This window comes from Macrotis lagotis, chromosome 1, assembly GCF_037893015.1.
Source record: "Macrotis lagotis isolate mMagLag1 chromosome 1, bilby.v1.9.chrom.fasta, whole genome shotgun sequence".
Classification (NCBI taxonomy): Eukaryota; Metazoa; Chordata; class Mammalia; order Peramelemorphia; family Peramelidae; genus Macrotis; species Macrotis lagotis.
In genome coordinates this window covers 227,511,923-227,530,716 of record NC_133658.1, presented here as the reverse complement: position 1 = coordinate 227,530,716, position 18,794 = coordinate 227,511,923, and the positions used below count along the sequence as shown (strand labels likewise).

Genomic DNA, 18,794 nt, shown 5'->3' with positions numbered 1-18,794 from the left:
TATTATACTTTTTAATTGCTCAATTAAAAAAATAAGTGCCCATATTTGCTAGGCCCAGGGAATGTAAAGTTGATGGTGATTCTTACAACACATTCAATTTTATAGTGATTATTTACTTCCTATGAGAAAGGCATCTTACTAGGAAAGACTGGAAGATTCCCTGCCTTTACAAAGCTTACATTCTACTGTGATAGAGTGGTAAGCAGTAGGCACATACATAAATAAAACACAAGAAAATTTGAACTGGAAGAGAGTATTAACAATTGTGAAATCACAGAAGACTTTTCAAAGGATGGCACCCAAATTGAGTTTTGCAGGAATTCCAGATTTCTGAGACTTCTGAGAAGTAGAATGGAAACAGAAGAGAAGACCCTAAGAATCTCAGAGTCAAAAGGGCCCTTAGAGGCCATCTGGTTCAGAGCATATCTAAATGTAAATTCCCTTTAAAAACCTCCCTGAGGGTGGTGGCTAGGTGGTGCAGTGGATAGAGCACTGGCCCTGGAGTCAGGAGGACCTGAGTTCAAATCTGACATCAGATACTTAATAATTACCTAGCTGTGTGGCCTTGAGAAAGCCACTTAACCCCATTGCCTAGCAAAAAACAACAACAAAACCCCAAAACAAAACAAACAAACAAAAAAAAAAAAACCCTCCCTGACCAGACTTCATTTCAAAATATCTAATGAGAGGCAACTCCTAGCTCCTAGGATAGTTCATTCTACCTAAATGCCCAGAACTTTTAGGAATTTTTCCCTTATGTTACTCAAGCCTAAATCTGCCTCTGCCTGTCCTTGCTTCTGCCTTCTGGAAATAATGCCAAAGGAGATGAATTCTCCTGTCTTCAGACATATCTTGATGTAGCTGATGACAACTCTCTATCATGGCCTCTCTAAAGCTTCTGTTCTCCAGGCTAAATAATCACATTTCATAGGTTCATAGACATAAAAATGGAAAAGACCTCAGAGGTAATAATCCAGCCTCTTTATTTAAATATGAAAAAACTGAGACCAGGAATGTGAAGTGACTTTGCCCAAGGCCACCAGAGTAAGTGGAAAAATCAGAAATTTAATATATTCAAATCTGGGACCCTCTCCATTGTACTATGCTGGGTCCCCATAATTGTCCTGTAAGATGCTACTCCTAAGACTTAACCCATCTTCCATTAAACTTTCACTGGTTCCATAAGAGAATCTTCTGTTATTTCATGAATAAGAGCAGGTTAGGGATGCTGAAAAGCACCAGATGTTTCTTCCTCAGGTACATCTGTTTGGTTTCCTGACTCCTTCAAGAGATCATCACATGGCATGATGTTGGCTTTTGGCTAGTTTAGTGTCTTTCTTCTGTATGATCTCCAGCCTGTCACTCCCAGACCAGTATATAGTACTCCAAAGGTGTTCTGGTCAGGGCAGGACACAACCAAACTAAATTTCCAAATAAAAGAAAAAAGTATTTGTCATATGTTTACTAGATGTAAAGCACTGTGCTAAAAATAAAAGAAATGGGAAAAGGATCAAATATAAAACCCAGATTATTTCCTTTTTCCAAGGAACTCATATTCTATTAGGGGAAGAGAAGTATATTGAAGGTTTCAGCATCAAGGTACATGGAAAGATTCAGTTGTCCTTAGAGTGTTGGCAGCAAGGCACATGGTAATGTTTCTTCCTTAGTGTCATTAATGCTGAAATATTCTGCACCATCAAAGGCTTCGGTAATCAGAGCTTTCCTTTTCTGTGTGTCCAGTATCTTATCGGAGGAGTATCACCATGGAAACCAGTGAGAACTTTAGTGTCCCTTTACAAAGATTGCTGGGAATAGAGGTCAATGATGAATGGGGTGCAGGTCTTCAGCTTTCCATTTCTCAATGGTTAGGGTTGAGAGAGAAGTTATGGTTTTGAAGCAGCACCAGATTGCAGCAGGTTGCACATGAGTGGTGAGGCAGCCAGTCATAAGAGACTATGATCACAGAGGGTTGTACCCACGTGAGGACTGACCTTGCACTGAAGGGCAATGGGGAGAGGAAGATGATTAAGGTGATTGTAACAGAACACACTAGGACAAGGACCCTTGTGAGTTAGACAGTGATTTTAGCAAAGACAATTGAATGTCTGTTAGTGAGAAGCTTCATTCTAACCTGCAGGAAAATCGTTCCTTTCTTTCTCATTTATTTCCTAATGAACTTCTCCCTGGCCTCAGAGCTCCTGAGAAGTCCTTCCTGAACCTCTCAGTGGCTGACTAAGGTGTTTGGAATCTTATAACTACATTTTGTCTTAATTCTTTTGCTTTTAAAACCCTAGTTAATTATGCATAACAGTACTTGGTTGTAGCATTAAGGGGTGGCTAATTGGAAGACCTGAAAGGTCTGAGGACTGAGGCTTAGGACTGAGACTTAACTGTTTTTGCCAATATTTTGGGGGGTTGCATTCAAAGGGAAAGAGAATTTATTGATCATTTTAAACAATTTCTCATTCCATTCACTGGGGTATTCCCCTCAGATTAAAGAGAGTCAGTAATTGCTTCAGTCAGTGACTGAAGGGATGAAATAGCAAAATTCCTTTGGATGATCTGCTGAGTATGAAAGAAAATTATATCCCCCAGAGGAAGCAGCTGGAAAGTAAGTCATGTCCCAAGGGAGGAGTAAGTCTAGGGGAAGTAAAAGGGGAAAGAGGGAATAAAGTGACCTCATACCTATTCATAGTCAGCCCACTCACCAACCCTCTATTATTTGTGAGGGATATAAAGAATTATGTTCAATCTTATCTGAGTTTTCTAGGAGTAGAAGAATCAGATTATGACTGACATTTTGCTCACTGTTGACATTCAATAGTATAAGAGAAAGGGAATGAACAATTTCTAAAAAAAAATCTCCCTTGAGATTATCTTAAACACAATTTCCAGAAGGGTTACTAATAACTAGAAAGTTGAGTAAAATGGTCATAAAATGAATTGATATAATAACTCACAGAGTATATTCTATGTTTATTTTACTGTATTAGTATTGGTTGCTTCAAATGTAAGATCACTTCTCTAATAGTATGGAAGGTAAAAGTTTGTATGACCTACTTTCACTCTTCTATAGTTTACCAGAGTCAAAAAAGTCACAGAAATTCCAAGATAAGACAAACTTATTCATTTCAGAGATGAAGGCAGGAACTTAGGGTTAAATTCCCTGTCTATCATATAATGTTTGCCCTTTATTTTCAAAGAAGACCATGACATCAGGGAGGTGATACCATAACAAACACAGGAATTGGATTTGAGTGAGGGGATGCTGTCCCTAGACTCACTTTCTCCTCTAGAGTCATCTAGATTCAGTGGCCAGATATGAATCAGGAGGACTGGAGATGGTCCTGGATGTGAAGCAATCAGGGTCAAATGACTTGCCCAAGGTCTTACAACTAGTAAGAGTCAAGAGTCTGAGGCCAAGTTTGAACTCCTGAATCCAAATCTATGCAACTATTGGCATACCACTTAAACTCTTTGGTCTTCAATTTCCTTAACAGCAAAGTAGGAGAAGGTTGAAGAGCATCACTTCTAAAGTCACTTTAAGCTTTATGTCTATAATCATATTGAAGATTGAAGACATGCATTAAAAATGATGCTTATTAATCTTTAGGTGGCACAAAGGACAACTAATAACATAGGAAACAATAAAGATTCAAAATTATTGCATATATACACAGACCTAATAAGAACTTTAGAGATCATCTTTTCCAGTCTTCTCATTTGACAAGTGAGAGAGCTGAAACCCAGAAAGGTTATTTAATTTCCTTAGGGAAATCTAACTAGTTAAGGATTAAAAGAAAATAGTTCATCTCTCTTAGTCTGGTATTCTTCCCACTTTGCAAGTTGTCATAAATAAAATAGAACTAAAAATTAATGAAATCAATTAGAGAAAAATTTAAAGTCTTACAGTTAGTTTCAATTAGGGTCAATTGGACCACTACAGAATTGGAATCATCTTTCTGGGCAGCTTGCTATTTCTATGGAAAAGAGTTCCTTGAAAATAGGGACTGTTTTTACCTTTTCTTGTATTTCCAGAACTTAGCACAGTGCTTGCACACAGTAGATGATTAATGACTAATTATTTCATTGCATATAATGCTTGTAGATGATTAATGACTGATGATTTCATTGCATATGATGCTTGCTTGCAATTTTAGATAGATCCTTTTTTTATAAAGAAACTCCCTTTATGCTCATCCTTTCATTAGGTTTTTTTTTCCCAAAGCATACTTTGTCAAAGCCTTTTCCTTTATTTATTGAGAAAATGTGAATTTTAGCTACTTTTGTTTTTAATATATTATTTCCTAATGTTGAATCTTTCTTGCATATTAGAATAAATATAATTTTGTCATAATAGATAATTTCTTTGGATAAATTGTTGTAGACTGTTTGATGGAATTGTACTGAAAATTTATGAATTCATATTTTCTTGTGTTATTGGTCTTCTTTGATATCCTTACCTGGTTTAGGTATTAAGATTCTATTAGTTTCATAAAAAGGAATTTTGTTGACTATTTACTTTATCAGTTTGGGAATAATGCATATATTATGGAAATTAATTATGTAAGATTGATAATTATTATGTAGTATTGATTGTTGTTTTAAAATGTGGTAGAATTTTCCTGTGAATCCATCAGGACCAGGAGATTTTTTTTCTTTGATAGCCCCTTCAAATTTTTTTCTTAAACTATTTTATTGAAGATCTCTATTTGACTTTCTCTTAGCTTGGGTACTTTACATCTTGAAGGTAGCCTATTTCTTTTGGGTGGCTTTGTTTTTGTTGATAGAAAAAATAATTTTTATTTCTTTTGAGCTTTTCTGTGATTTTAGTTTTGTTTAGTTTTTTTGTTGATTTGATTATCTGCTTTGCTTTTTAATTACGTAATTGAAATTTTGTCAGTTTTGTTTGTCTCAAGGAATGAATTTTCACTTTTATTTAAAAGTTCTGTAGTCTTTATGGTTTCTAATTTATCTATTTCTTCAGTTTTTAAGTTTTCTATTTTTCTGCTTATTTTGGGTTTATTTTGAGTTTTCAATTTTTAAAAATGCTTATTAAGTACATTAATTTCTTTTTCTATTCTGCTATTGTTGTTTTTAGTGATATATTTTACCCAAGGGTTAATTTAGCTCATCACAGAAATTTTATTTTGTTGTCTTATTATAACATTCTATAACATAATTATTATTTCTATGATTTGCTATTTGATAAACTTTTATTTAGTATTTCATTATTCAATCTCCATTTAGATCTGTGTCTTTTTGTGTGTCTTTTGCTTATTAACTATTTTTATTGTATTTGGACTAAAAAGGATAAGTATACATCCCAACTTTTCTATTTATTTTTAATTTCTCTGTACACTAATAACTTGTGAATGTTTATAAAAGTGCTATATGATGCTGAGAAATATGCTTCCATTCCGAAGCTTTCCATTCCATTCTTTTAGCTTTCAATTTTCTAATAGTTTGTTTAATTCCATGTTTCCCCCTTTGTTTTTATGTTAGAGAGAAAAAAATTTAAGGCTTCTTATGTTATTGCATAATTAACTATGGTTTAGTCTTTTGTTGATATTATAATTTAGTTAATTTTCTTTATAACACCTATAAGTTAGGTGTTATGCTATTTGGAGTAAATGTTTAATACTGATATTGTTTTGTTCTCTATAAGTTCCTTAATCATAATTTAATTTCTTTGTTTATCTTATTTGTCAAGTACTTAGTTCAGTGCCCTGGCCTATAATAGGTGCTTAATAAATGCTTGTTGACTGACTTTTGGACATCTTCAATTTTATGTTCTGTAGGCACCTCAATATCAATGTATTCAAAATGGAATTTTTTAATCTGTACACCTAATCCTCCTCCTTCTCCTCCTCCTCCTCCACACTATTCTAATTCTGTTGGGGACAATACCATAGTTCCAATTACCCAGGTTCACAAACTTAGAATCATCTTTGATTCTTCCTTCTTTCTCATTCCATATATATATTTATAATCAGTTTCTAAGAATTAATTGTTCATGCTTACACTTCATTCAACTGACTTTCATCTAGGCACTTATATGGCTTTCTCCTCATCAACTTTAGCCTGAATACTTCACCAGTCTCCTAAATGGACTCTTGCATCTTTTCTTCTCCAATTCATTTTCCACACTGCTGTTAATATTTACCTTTCCCAAGCACAATTCTATGTTGTTCCTTTGCTCAATAACCTTTGATGACCCACCCCCTCTTTCTCCTGCGATAAAAGGCAACTCTTCTATTTGGCATTTAGCCATTCATGATCTGGAACCAGTTTACCTTTCTAGATTTATTTCACATTATTCCCATTCATACACTTGGTGTTCCAACCCAGTTGACTTGCTCCTTCTTTTCCAAACTCACATTGAGCTTTTGCATGGGCTTTTCCCAGGTTCTGAATAATATCTCTTCTTAACTCTACCCCTTAGAATCTCCAGAGTCCTTCAAGGCTCAACTGCAGGGAGGCACCTCCTATGAAAATACTTTCCTGACCCATCTTCATTTTCAGAAGGCTGTCAGTTGCAGAAATGGTGCTATTCTGCACTGATAAAGGAGGTTTACACATTTTGGAGTTCCCCAAAACAATGAAATTGCAGGTATTATTAGAAGTACTATCTCTCTTCTCAAATAATAACGTATATGCATATATGCATATTTGTTTACAATGTCTTTTGTCCTTCATTTTCTTTCTTTTTTTTTTTTAAGATTTTTCAAGGCAAATGGGGTTAAGTCTTTGCCCAAGGCCACACAGCTAGGTAATTATTAAGTGTCTGAGACCAGATTTGAACCCAGGTACTCCTGACTCCAAGGCTGGTGCTCTATTCACTGTGCCACCTAGCCGCCCCTTTGTCCTTCATTTTCAAAGAAGACCACAACATCAAGGAGATGATGCCATGACAAGCACATGAATTAGATTTGAGTGAGGGGGTGCTGTGCTAAGTTACCAACCTCACTTTCTCCTTCAGGGCCATCTGGATCCAGTGACCAGATATGAATCAGGATGACTGGAGATGATCCTGGATATGAGGCAATCAGTATTAAGTGACTTGCCCAAAGTCACACAGCTAGTAAGAGTCAAATGTCTGAAACTAGATTTGAGCTCTTGTCCTCCTTGACTCCAAGGTCAGTGCTTTATCCACTGCCACACCTAGCTACCCTTGCTTACAAGTTGCTTATTAGCTGAATGAAAATTCCCTGAGAGGGCTGGTTAGGTGGTTCAGTAGATAGAGCATTGACCCTGGAGTTAGGAGGACCTGGGTTCAAATCTGACCTCAGACACTTAATAATTATCTAACTGTGTGACGGTAACCCCATTGCCTTGCAGGAAAAAAAAGAAAATTCCCTGAGTGCAAGGATTGTTTTTTGTTTTGTTTTGGTATTCCTGGTATCCTTTGTTGGGCATCGAATATACTACATACTTAACATATACTTGCAGGATTATTTTGGCCCCATACTAATAGATATACAGATTTCTTGTTGACTTTTCTCAGATACATTGAACTTATCCTGTCCATGAGAAGAATTCATGCTCATTTTTTTCCCTAAAGCAGGGAGATGCCGGTAGTATATGACCCCATATGGCAAGATCTTATTTAGAGATGGGAATTACTTTAAAGGACAATGAAAAAGCTATGCCATAGATTTTTCTTTCTCAAACAAGACAATTTTATTTTAATAGGTAATTTCACAAGTTGTTAAAAGTCATTTTAGATTATCTTTTCTAGAAATTTCAGATTTCCCTTCCTAAGGAACAGTTGAAAACCAGCAGAGTCAACTTAAAGCCCAAATAGTAGCTTAATAGTATCTTAATATTCCAAAGATAAAATCTCTAGTGTTCCCATATACTGTGTTTGTGAACCTATCACTTCTGCATAGGAGTAGGATAGCTGTTTTTTTCTCTTTATTTTATTTTATTTTTCCTCTGGTTATATGCAAAAACAAATTTCAACCTTCACTTTCAAAGCCTTGAGTTACAAATTCTCTCCCTTCCTCCCATCCCACTGCCCCTCATTGAGAAAGTGAGATACTTGATATAGGTCAAAAATATGTAGTCATGAAAAACATTACCACAATCATAATGTTCTAAAAAATAAACATTATCCCTCCTCTAAAAAAAAAAAAAAGAGAAACCTCAAGAAAAAATAAAGTAAGAGGGAAAAAAGTATGCTTCAATGTGTATTCAGATACTATTAATGTTTTTCATCTCTTCTTTAGATCTATGCTTATTATACATATGTGGGACTGCCCAACATTGTCTTGTTTCTGCATAGGGAGAAGTTCTCTCTCCCACAACCTTCTCCCCTTACCCCCAGTGATTTCTCTTCACGTCTTTGTGGGAAGGGGCCTGAGAGTTTTCCTTGTCAGCCCTCCATCAACTTCATGGAATATTTACACATTCCTCAGCTATGAAGTGAGGGTTTTGGACGAGATAATATTTAAGGTGCCTTCCAGTTCTGGGATGTGTGTGTGTGTGTGTGTGTGTGTGTGTGTGTGTGTGTGTGTGTGTGCATCTACAGGCTTTGCAACAACCAGACCTCCCTCACAGATGGACAGAGGGAGGAGGCAGCCTGTGTGGAAAGAATATTCAGCTAGGAGGCTGGAGACCATGTTTCCAACCATAGTACTATTCCTGATGCACACACTGTGTGACTTAAGGGAATGCCTTCTTCCTTTCTGAGCCTCTGTTTCCTCATCTGAGGAGGGAAGGGGCTGAATCTGATGTTCCCTAAAGCTCTGTTCCAGTTTCAACATTCTAAAGATCTGCATTTAAAAATCCTTCCCCTCCCAAAAAAAGACCCACCAAAGAATGTTTTATGTTACATGAATGTCCTTTACCACCTTGAGTGGAAGTTAGACCTGAGATATTCTTCCAAAAGAATGAAAGTATTATGGCCTGGCTTGGAGAGGAGACATTCAATAAAGAAAAGAAGTTCTTAGGGGTCAGAAAAGAGAAATTATTTTTTTAAAATAGAAAAATCAACATTTTGTTGTTTTTCCAAGCTCATTACTAACACTAAGTATAAGACAGCATGTGCAATTATATTCAATGTAGGCTGAAATTGTGATCTAAAAAGAGACCACTTTTAGATTTAGAGTATTGGCAGCTTTTAATACCTGTGGATCCAGGCTCCAACTCCCAAGCCATCAGCAGCCTTGGTGGCCTTGCTCATTACACTGGCTAAATTCATCTAATAGCTACCTGTTCCAACCAGTCTTTCATTTGGCTTTTTACATGTAGCTCCAAGTGTTCCAGCTCCTATTAAATGCAATTACATATACATAAGCTATGCAATTTTAATTTTGAAATGTATGGCGCAAGTAAAGGGTGAGTACTGTCAGATTTTTGGTTTCAAGAGAGGGAGGAGATCCCCCCTGCCTGGTAGTAGAACTAGCCATTTAGCTTCAATATCAGCTCATCTCAGCAAAATTTGAGAAGTGCTAGCTTGTACTAGGCTTTGATATTAGTCTTGTTTGACATTTGCAGGGGTTGTCTGTAAAATAAAGACTTCCTTTGTCATTGATTAGTCATGCATTTAGTTTGGGGAAGTCACTTCCCCTATTAGGGCCTCAATTTACTCAACTGTAACAAAAGAGGGTTGAATTTGATGACCTTTGAGGTCCCTTCTATACTATCTACTTGAGTGATGTCTGCCTGTGTGGGACTTTGGGGAAGCTGGGCCTTAGTTTCTTCATCTATAAAATGAGGAGCAAGGATTAGATGACTTCCAACATCTTGTCCAGTTTTGAGTTTCTGATGCTCTAGACAGATTTAGAATCATAGAATAAGCCCAGGGAAGTTAAATGACTTGATTAATATCACACAGATAGTCACACAGGCAGGATCTGAATTCAAGTCCTCTGCACAGTGTAGAATGCTGGGTCTAGGGTCAGAAAAACCTGAGTTTAAATCTGACTTCAGACATTTACTTAGCTTTATGACCCTGAGCAAGTCACTTAAGCCCATTTGCTTCAATTTCTCATCTGTAAAATGAAATGGTAAAATCATTCCAATATCTTTGTCATGAAAATCCCAAATAGGGTCATGAAGGATTGGACATGACTGAAATTAATTAGACATCCACACCAACCTCTGACCCCCCCCCCCAGTCAATCCTGTTTCTACTATACCATATTGTCACTTGAATGACCATTCTTTTTTTTTCTTTCTTTTTTTTTTTAAGATTTTTCAAGGCAATGGGGTTAAGTGGCTTGCCCAAGGCCACACAGCTAGGTAATTATTAAGTGTCTGAGGTCAGATTTGAACCCAGGTACTCCTGACTCCAAGGCCAGTGCTCTATTCACTGTGCCACCTAGCCACCCCTTGAATGACCATTCTTAAAGGTACAAGGTAATGAGTGGGATAGGATAGGAACTAGAACTGATTTCATTGGCTTTAATTGATTCCTCTTTGTGAGTTCAAATCCAGTTTCTAAAATTTAGTAGCTCTGTGTGACCCTTGGCAAGTCTTTTAACTCTGGTTACCTCAATTCCTCTTTCTGTAAAATGAATTGGAGAAGGAAATGGTGAACACTCCATTATCTTTGTCAAGAAAATCCTAAATGGGATCACAAAGAGTCAAACATGACTAAAATGACTGAACAACAACAGCATCATTTTCTTTCTTGGCCAACTCAGGGATACTGTGAGGTTAAGCAATATATGACAATGAACTTGAACAAGGAGGCCGTCCAGAGTATGTTCCCTGCAGAAGCAATTTTGGTTAGATAAATTCTTCTTTTCCAGTCTCTGCATTTGCAGTAGGAAGAAGGAATTGCTTTTTCTTTTCCCAGAGGCAACTAGCTACCCCTTTGCAATCTGTTTCAGTGATTAGAAGTCTGACCCAACTGTAATCTCATCATCTTATTATTAGGATAGAATCATCATAGTCCTGTGCTGGAAAGAGCAGAAAACATTTAAATGGACAAACAGGATTCATTGATGGAATGAATCCCTACTGTACAAAGAATCACAGAGTATTAAATGTTGGGATATAGCTTTGAGTTCATCTAGTTCAAACCAAGGCCTTGGGGTGAGGGGTGACAGGTAAGGCAGAGTTGAATCTCACTTCTGCCTCAGCTGCCACCCCTCACCCCATGTCCCTGGTTCAAACAGATGTCAGATGAGTCATTACAAGTTAAAAGCAGATAAAGGACAAAATCCTGGTTTTCTTGTCTCTTGTCTCTCAGTTCAGGCACTTCTGTTACATCATCCTTTTCAATTTAATCCAACCTAACAAGCATATATATAGACTAAGAGCATACATTGCACCTGGTAGAGATACAACATGTAAAATTAAGTATATCCATGGCTTGAGGGGAGAGAGAGGGAGAGAGGTAGAGACACACAGACACAAGAGACAGAGTCAGAGAGACAGGGAGAGAGAGAGAGGAGAGGGGTGAGAGAGAGACTGAGAGAGATAGAGCGACAGAGACAGAGAGACAGAGGGAGAGAGACAGAGACACACATACACAGACAGAGAGAGACAGAGCCAGAGACAGGGAGAGAGAGAGGAGAGGGGAGAGAGAGACAGATAGAGACAGAGACCGAGGGAGAAAGAGACACACACACACACGAAACAGAGTCAGAGAGACAGGGAGAGAGAGAGGAGAGGGGAGAGAGAGACTGAGAGAGATAGAGTGACAGACAGAGACAGACAGAGGGAGAGAGACAGAGACACATATACACAGACAGAGAGAGAGAAAGAGCCAGAGACAGGGAGAGAGAGACAGATAGAGACAGAGACAGAGGGAGAAAGAGAGACACACACATAGAGACAGAGAGAGGCAGAGAGAGAGTGAGAGAGAGAGACAGGTTGGGGAGAGAGACAGATACAGAAAGAGACAAAGTCAGAGAGGGGAGAAAAGAGAGATAAGAGTGAAAGAGGGAGAAAGAGTCAGAAGCAGAGGCAGAAGCAGAGGATAAAGGCATGGAAGTTGGAGATGGGGTACTAAGTTAGGGGAAAATCAGTCAGTCAGTAAGCATTTATTAAATGCCCACCATATTCTAAACATTGTACTAAGCTCATTATGTTGCCTGATGCTAATACAGTTCCTTTCAAAGTGTTTACACCAAGGAAAAACAGACATGCCTTTGTCTGTCTGGGTTTCGCATTAATCATGATATTGTATATTGTCATTGATTGAAATGATTCTAAAAAAATGCTGTTGGATGGGATTAGGGTAAGCTCTTTTGTATTGACATTGATCACATTACAAAAAAGGGAAGGGGGAATGTTTATAGAATCTTTTCCCCCTCTGCTATGTTTTTCACCAATCAATGTTTTCATCAACATATGATTCTATGCTCACTCTATTCCTCACTTGCTTGACATGTTTATCACTTTATTTTCCTATTATGCTATAAAATTTCTGCATACAAGCTTATAAAAAATCCTTCAACTATTTCTAATGTTAGATAACACTCCAGTCTTTGTCCCTTGTATAAAATGGGCTTGGGACATCTGGCACTAAGGTGCTTATATTTCATCTTTATGTAAGTCTGCTTTCAGTTTGCTGTTTTCTAAAATAACACATTAAATAAAATAGGCTGACATTTTGAAAAAGAAAAAAATATGACTGAAGGAACATAGAAACCCTTTCCTCTCATTTTGAAGCTCTCAAAATAGGTGTTTTGATGAGAAGAAATGTAAGCTGGCATTTGGAGCAATCTGTTATTTTTATATAAAAACTTTCAATCACTCCTCAATGCTTACAGGATAAAACCCACACTCCTCAGATCCTCTATACTCTGGCTCCAATCTAGCCTTTCAGTCTTATTTCTCATTAGTCTCCTGATGTATTCTAAATCCCAATTAAACAGATGGTTCATGACTGGCCCCTGGCCCTAGCATGCTACCTCCCACTCTCCTGCATTCTCTCAAGAGGCCTTTCCCCCTTTCTTTGCCCTCTATTGGAAGGCACTCCATCCTTATCCATACTTCTCAGGTCTGATAGTATTTCTGGCTGAGTGACTCTAGGCCAGTCACTTACCTTTTCAGAAGGCTGTCAGTTGCAGAAATGGTGCTATTCTGCACTGATAAAGGAGGTTTACACATTTTGGAGTTCCCCAAAACAATGAAATTGCAGGTCCAATTCTATCTAAATGTATAAATTGTATTTAACTCCTTTGCCACCCTCTCCCTCCTTAAGATCTGGGACTATGTCATTTTCTTTTTGTTCCCAGGATCTTAGAGTGGGTCTTTTTAGAGGGTCTATGCTGAATAAATGTTTGTTGTTAGACCAGCTTTCCGGGTCCTTTTAAAACTACTGTGGGCAACTAGATGGCTCATTGGGTAGAGCACTGGCATTGGAGTTAGGAGGAGGAGAGTACAAATCCAGGCTCAGATACTTGCCACTTATTAGCTGTGTGACCTTGGGTAAATCTTAATTCTGATTGTCTCACATCCAGGCCATTTCCAGTTGTCCTGTTCACATCTGGCTACTGGATACAAATGAGACTGGAGAAGAAAGTGAGGCTGGTGACTTAGCCCAGCACCCCTCACTCAAATCCAATTCTTGTGCTTATCATGTCATCACCTCCACTTTGACAGTGAAGGACAAATATCATCATCATCAAAATCTGCTCTTAAACTTCTTTTCTGGAATGTTCTCTCTTATGTTCTCTAGGATCACAGTATCATAAATTGAGAGAAGAAAGCGACCTAGGAGATTATCTAGTCTAAATCTCTCATTTTATAAATGAGGAAGCCAAGAATCATCAAGGTTAACTGACTTGCCTAAAGTCATTCCACTTTCTAATCGAACTTTCAGTATCTTTTTCTTGCCTTTACCTTTGCTTACACTATTCCCTGTATGTAAGCTGAGAGAACTCAACTTGCCAGGGTTTGCCAGGGTTATGGAGAACTTTTTCCACATGGTCTAAATAAAAGAATGATGTTCTCCAGAACTTCCATAGTTACAGACGACATTAGGCTGTTTGAACTAAGTCCTACAACACGTCTACAAAAGAAATTGAACCAGTAATCCCAAGAGAAAAACAACACAGATAAACAATACATATTATTTTTATTGTAGCATGAAATTAGATTGGAGACTAAGAAGTAGATGCCTGTGGAGCAAGTTCGTCAAAACTAATTTTAGATAACTGCTATAGATGAATAGTCTGCTGACCCCAGAACTGAATAGGAGGATCTCATTTGGGAAAATGATCTGCACTTTTAATGATTCTAAATCACCTGAGGCCTAAAAAGGTCATTGCTAATAACTCCAACATCCTTCTGGTGATGTTATATGCTGAACAATGTAGAGTACCAGGAGCATATGACCAATGAGGGGAATGATTTCAAAGACCTCACCATGGTCATCCATGATCCCCAAAGAAGATTAAAATTTCAATAAGACTTTTGGTATAATCTTTATAAATATGAGTCACTATTAACTTCTCTGTTTTCTGACCATCATTTGTAAAATGAGAGCTGGATTAACTAACCTCTAAGGTCTCTGCTCTATCTTTTAAAATTATATCTTTAAGCATAATAGAACCCAAATTCAAAGGCAGTATAGGGTAGTTGAAAGAGTCAAGAACTTAGAATCAGAAGACTGAGACTAGAGTATTATCTCTGCCATTTTCTAGCTTTATGACCTTGGTTAAGTCATACTCTTCTGTGATCCTCAGCTTCTTTATCTGTGAAACAGAAGTGAGGCACAGAACCAGATGTTATCTAAAGTCTCTTCCATTTCCTTTATTTTAAATTCCTTCGATTTTCTTTATTTCTATTTTGTTCAATTATCTTTATTTTAATTTTGATATTCTATAGAATACAAATACCAAAACCTTATCGTTAAAAAGAAATCATCATTTCAAGCAAAATAATCAGCAATTCAAGCAAGATTATTACAAAATAACTTTTGTAATACTTTAAGGATTACAAAGCATTTTATAAACATAACAAGCAACTCCAAACACAATATAAGACCTGATCTATCTTATCTTAAAGTCTCTCTCTCTACCTATCTCATCTTGGAGGAGCAAACTATAACAATGTAACTTTGAGACATTTCAAGTAACTTCATTAAATTAAAAGTAAAAAATGCAAAATCCCCAAACAAACAATGAGATGCTTTATTACTCCATCATGTCAAATGGATCCAAATTCAAAGGATGTCACCCCTAGGTGTTACTTCAGAGCAGTTAGGATATAACATGAAAACATTCACAGACATTTAAATCCAAGTCATTCATATTGTGATCTAACCTCTGAACCTCGGCTTTTTCTTCTGTTAGAGGAAAAGGGCTTGGATTAAATATCTTTAAAGTGCTTTCCTGCTTTGATGGTCTATAGTTCTGTGACTTTTCAACAGTTTAGAGCTATGCACAAGTTGAGAAGCCTCCTTTGGTAGGTAGTGGGCTCCCTACCTCCTCTCTTACTGAAGTCTTTGCAAGCAAAGGCTTTTGTGAGGGTTGTTCTGAAGAAGATTCTTTTTTTCAGTGTTAGTTGGACTAGATGGCCAGTGAAGTCCATTCCAACCTTGAGATTCTGTTATTCTGAGACCCACTTTTCATGATTTTGCCAATAGACTGAATCAAAAACAGAACTTAGTTTTGTAGTAAACACCAAGCTTGAATATGAGACTGGGAATGGAAGGGTCTGTGAGGAAATATTTATCTGTATTACTTTTCTTTTACAATCTACTTGAAGAGATTAAATTTATACACATATATGCACACAAATACATATATACATATACACAAACATAATATATTAAAATATTTGCACATTCATGATGGAGAAAAGCTTACAAAGATGGGGGGACTTCTTCCAATACAAGTAAAAATACTACTTACTCAAATATGAATTTCATAAACTATACTTTCCCCATTTTTGAATCATCAGAAATTACATTTTTAATGTATATTGATAGAATGGAAGTTACCTAAGAGTGGCTCCTTTTTAATTTGTATATTTATAAGCCTAGTGACTAATATGATATCTAGCACATAGGTGCTAGATATTGACTGGTTTGCTCCTGAGAAATTAACAGCTGATATGGAAAGTGTTTAACATAAGTCCTTGGGTATTAGTTGTCCATCAATATTGAAGTAGAGTGCACGATTCTGGGGTTATCAATGATACTTACCCATATTGTACAATACCCAGGAGTGGACCAGCTGGGCCGATGTCAAGAGCTTGGCTTACATCCTTTAAGAACTGCTTCTGGATTCGAAAACGTCGTTTGCCGATGCTCCAGCTCCCGTCAATTAAAAAAGTCAAATCAATTTTACAGTCTAAGGAATGGAAAATGAGTGAATCACTTTGATTTGCTTTAAACTTAATAATTTAATTCCTCCTCCCTCAATTTTCTACATTTCAAAAAACAAATAAATTAAACCATCTAACATACATGAAAATTCTGAGTGTAAAACGTGTGGGCATTTTTGAATTCACAAAACTATCTTTCTGAGTCTCCAAACCAGTAGTATCACCTATTTGCTGTGACCATAAGCAAGTAGTTATCTTTTCTGAACCTTAGTTTTTTCATTTGTATAGTGGTGATAATACCTCACCTGGCTACTTCACATGGTGTTATGAGGATGAAACAAACTGTATTCACACAGGTAATAAGTGTTTAAATAGAATACTGGAGTTGGAATCAAGAGTAGCTACATTTGAATATTGCCTCAGACACTTATTACTTGTGGGATCACAGGTCTCATTTTCTGTGCTTTCACTTACCTCATTTGTAAATTGAGAATGGTTTGAATGCTATGTCCTCTAAGGTCCCTTATAGGTCATTTATATGTATATGTATATGAGCAAAGTGTTACTGATGTTGTTTAAGATATCTGCAGTATTTTGATTCTTTGCAAATTTTTCAAGTTATTTTGCTTATATATATATATATACATATATGTATATGTATATATATATATATGTATATAGGACCCTCAGTATAGTCATCAGGCTTATCCCCATTTATTACAGAAATCTGCTCCTCTTCTACTATTTCTTTTTTTAGGTTTTTTTTTTTTTTTTGCAAGGCAATGGGGTTAAGTGGCCTGCCCAAGGCCACACAGCTAGGTAATTATTAAATGTCTGAGGTCGGATTTGAACTCAGGTACTCCTGACTCCAGGGCCAGTGCTCTGTTCATTGCATCTTCTACTATTTCTTATATCATTATGAAGAAATATCTGTAATTATTTGTATAACTGATACTGATATTCCCTTACATATAAATTTTGTCATGAAAGTAAAACAGAGGTTGTTCATTTTTTTAATATCTGCTAATTATCTGATTCCTATTAGTTCCACTATCTGGAGTTGATGGATAATTTAGAACATTCTTTGTAAAAAAGACTATTTGGATCTTCTCCAAGGCCAGGAACATGGGGATATGCCTTCAGAGGGGTCTCCTATAATTTATATGGTAAAAAAAACTAACATTTCTAAAGTAGTTTAAAGCTTGCAAAATGTTTTGGACATGTTAGTTCATTTGAATCACATGATGAGATTGTCCTTAGGGATATTATCCTCATTTTACAGATGAAGAAATCAAAGTTCACTCATTTAAGAGATTTGCACATGATTGCATGACTAGTGAAGACCAGAGATGGGACCCTAATTCTTAATGTCTAGTGCTCTACCCACAATGCCTGTCCATAAGTGGTTCTCCATATATGTTCAGAGTGAGGTTACTGGGAGCTTTCAGAAGGATATGATTTTTCCCTTCCTATTCCCCCACTGCCCATTTTCCTGGGAGTATGACAGATTTTCTGTCTGTTGTTTAATTCATCTCAGTTCACTTGATCCAACTTACTTCAAATATTTGTTAGTGTTATAATAAATGAATATTCTTATCATATTTAATAACCAATTATTGTATTAAGACTAAGATTTTTCCCCCTTTTCTACTTACTCACTCAGAAATCTCTCAAAGATTTTACCCAAGCCAAGATCTGATCAGATGTAAAAGAAACTCCAAGTTTAGGCTATTAGATCTATTCCTGCTGATTATGTTTGGACACTTCCTGGGGAAATGTTGATTCTCCCTGTTATTAAGACAGGTGATTTGGAAATTGATGTCTCTGATCAAGATTTGAGTGATTGTATCCCAAGATAGCCATCTCCCATGGTATTAACCAATCAGAGTTGAATGGGCGTCCTTCAGGACCCTACTGCCATTGGGGTTCTTTGCTCTAAGAGAGCCAGCTGTCCTTTTATTAATAACCTACTGACTTTATTTATAAAATGATTAAATTTTCCAAAATCTATGTCTATTGAACCTTTTAAATGTCAATGTTAAGACAGTGAAGAAGCATCTGCATAAGGAAAGGGAAGGCATTTTTTTCATCTTGTATAAAGAAAGGTATGTTCAATTGGTAAATCATACATAAAGAGATTTAAGATCTTTCACTTGGAAGGTACAGCATAGTGACATAATGCCAATAAGGTGTAAGCCAGGAACACAACTACTTTCTAGTTCTTTCAGACTTTTCCTTGGCTTTCAGTAATGGTGCAATCCAGTAAACATTTCTGGAAATAGTGTTCTGCCCTCTGTGGAAGAGGGAATATCAGTTCAGCTCATGGGGCTATTGGTATAAAGTATCTTTAGCCTCTTAGTAATGGGAAGAACACTAGACTGGCAGTAAGAAGTTAGTCTTACTTCTACCAATTAGTTGTGTGACTCTCTGGCCCTCAGTGTAAAATGGGATAATAATACCTAAACTACCTACTTCATAGGGTAGATGCAAATGCAAAGAACTCACATGAGAGATTTATTTTTAAGCACTTCTCTTTTTCCTTCCCTCTTCTTTCTTTT

At 36.7% G+C, this 18,794-nt stretch overlaps 1 protein-coding gene across 2 annotated transcripts in view; it reads right to left on the bottom strand.

The window, feature by feature from the left end:
* VIT (vitrin) overlaps positions 1-18,794 on the bottom strand; it is a 148,150-nt gene that overhangs the window by 16,969 nt on the left and 112,387 nt on the right. For both annotated transcript variants that reach the window (XM_074209696.1, XM_074209697.1), the window contains one exon: positions 16,115-16,262. In XM_074209696.1, coding sequence (XP_074065797.1) covers positions 16,115-16,262 — 148 coding nt within the window. The remainder of the gene's footprint in view (positions 1-16,114; positions 16,263-18,794) is intronic.